The 2500-nt window shown below is 44.4% G+C and overlaps 1 protein-coding gene across 1 annotated transcript; it reads right to left on the bottom strand.

The window, feature by feature from the left end:
- Nucleotides 1–1010: 1010 nt before the first annotated feature.
- LOC138054329 (melatonin receptor type 1B-like) lies at nt 1011–2147 on the bottom strand. Its single transcript, XM_068900792.1, has one exon. It carries the CDS (start codon nt 2145–2147, stop codon nt 1011–1013), a length of 1137 nt encoding a protein of 378 aa, XP_068756893.1.
- Between the last annotated feature and the right edge of the window lie 353 nt (nt 2148–2500).

Below are 2500 nucleotides of genomic sequence, written 5' to 3'. Positions count from 1 at the left end.
GCTTAGATTATATTATTAATAGCCCCGCATTCTCTATCACAAAAATTTCAGTTATTTCTACGAGATTCCCAGTTATCTGAACCTTTTATTGAGTTTCTGTCAAATGAGACATTAGGGACTTTAGTAAGATCTTCGACGAAAACGTCAGCCCAAAATATAACTTTACACCATCGTAAGTTTTTTCGCGATTATTCCATCTCGTTCGTCGTACAATGTGAGCGAATAATAGCGGACAGGAGCATGCTCATTAAAGAATCAATACTGGTATACTTGTCTCCAGCTAGTTTTGATATTGGACATCCATGTGATGGTCAATTGACACCTGTCAAAACAAGGTATCCGCTGACCAGTATCACATGACCATACCGCGGGCTCAAGTTTAGAGCTTATCGAGGTCAGCTGTTTTTTTCATTTGAACGCTGACCAGGTACTGGGTTTCGATTAGATAGCAGGCTCAAGCTAAGTAAACTTATCATAAGAATAAATAACTCGGGAGCTCTGCTATTAGGCTTGGCTAAGTCTGTATATTTAATTGGTGCGAGCGGTTCCAGGGTAAGAAGTGAAAATGAAAGGGTCACATTTGCATTCTCACGTAAAAGTCAAAAACCTCAACGTCGTTATGCTAAGTACCACAAAAATATGTGCTAACAGGAGCCCATTACTATGAGAGAACAACTCCTACACTAAGCCTATGTCACGGCATTTTCACAGACCAATCTATTCTGAGACTACCTTTTGCCCCCAACAAAACAAAGGTAGTCCCGGTTCAGTGGCGCTATGACGTCAAGTAAGTTTCGTGTGATTGGTCGTCGGGCTCCAGCGGCAGTCTCATTCGTGGGAAATTCAATCTAAAAATAAACCGGTCTGTGAAAACGCCGTGACAGGAATATAGGGCTGTTGTTCGTTCCTAGTCATGGGCTCCTGGTCCTAAATATGTGAGTTATGGTTGTCGTAGCAGTCGTCATTTTTTGAACTCCCTGTTACTCCGTTGAGACGAGAATAACAATTCACTAATTGTTCGATGTCGGCGCTCTCCCAACTATGATTCTTCGGAGCTCTACTCGATCATTTTTTGGTTCCCCGATCTCAGGGAGGTCCACCTCTTCCACGGTATTACTCTCTGCAGGAACGTTACTACGGCTTAAAATTTGGTCCGTGTTTCCTACCGCATTGTTGCAAACGGAAAACAGCAATCTTCGAAATCCGTGGCGGTAGTTTTTGTTGCTCAGACCGTAAATGAGTGGATTTACACAACTGCTGATAAACACCAGCAGCGACAGGCCATGATGCAACTTGGTATCCAGCCTGGAATGCCCTGTAATTGCCAGTGCGAAATTGATCTGATTTGGGGCCAAACAAACTATCAACATCAGGCACGCGGCAGCGATCATGCGCGTCATTTTCCCTCGCATTTTGGCTCTGCTCTCTACTGAGCGGACTGTAGATCGTCTGGTCTTGTAGAGCATGTGCGCGTACAACACGAGCATCGCCAAACTTGGAAACGCCATTTTTAACAGAACTTGGATCACGGCCACAATCTCTTGGGTCGACTTTGAAGCCCAGTTGAACAACCACCTGCAGCGTCGATTTCGAGGATTTGATTCCACGTAGCCGACCTGAAAAAAGGAACTCAACACGAGAGCGAGTGACCACACCCAGGACGAGGCGATGTAAAGCAGGGTGCGCTTTTTGTTGAAGGTGGATTGATATTTCATTGGTTTAATCACTGCATACCATCGCTCTGTTGCCAAGGCTAAGCAAATGTAAGCCGAAAAAATCACCAACTGAAAAAGGAACGCGCGACTCCAAATCACGAGACAGAAAATTTTTCCCAGAATGTGATTTTCCGGATACGGGAAGGCATCGCCAAGAAGGAAAGCTGGATTTGTGGCCAAAGAAATGGCGGTCATTACATCACTTATGGCCAGAGACAGGATCAAAATGTTGTAGGATTTTTTCAACAGGTTTCTGTCGTGCCAGAAAATAGAAATGACCAGCATGTTTCCGAGGAATGCGACTGTAGCAATGACAGCGTAAGTGACTTGCGTGTAAGTGGTAATGCCAGGCGGAGCTGAGAGGCTGCTATCGGTGACCGCAGTAGGAAAAGTGGAATTTGTTGAATTACTCACTGCAAGATTTCGCATCATTTTGTTGTAGCTGCTATGCCAATCGGAAAGTAACTGAATATAAAGAAAGAACCGCCAAAATCACTTAAAGTGGTTTAACACAGGCAGTCTCCAAAATATGTTAGCTGCCCGGTCGCCAACTCGTCACTTCAGTAGATAAAACAGCGGACCACCGTGTAGGAGATTTTAAGTTCAACCCCACCCAGATGCGTCCACAGATTTCAATAAGTGTTTAAAAGTGTCCTCCCTTCCTTCTCTCCTCAACTTCACCCTAATTTCTGGAAATACGGACAGTTTAGCGTCACAAAGTGTCCCCTTGGCTCTGCTTCTCAAGTGTTTAAAGTGCCCATAACCTAATTTTCTCACTTAGTCAT

The sequence above is a fragment of the Montipora capricornis genome, chromosome 6 (genome assembly GCF_036669925.1).
Source record: "Montipora capricornis isolate CH-2021 chromosome 6, ASM3666992v2, whole genome shotgun sequence".
Lineage (NCBI taxonomy): Eukaryota > Metazoa > Cnidaria > Anthozoa > Scleractinia > Acroporidae > Montipora > Montipora capricornis.
Note: the sequence above shows the minus strand (reverse complement) of the source record. Positions and strands in the feature narration are given on the sequence as shown.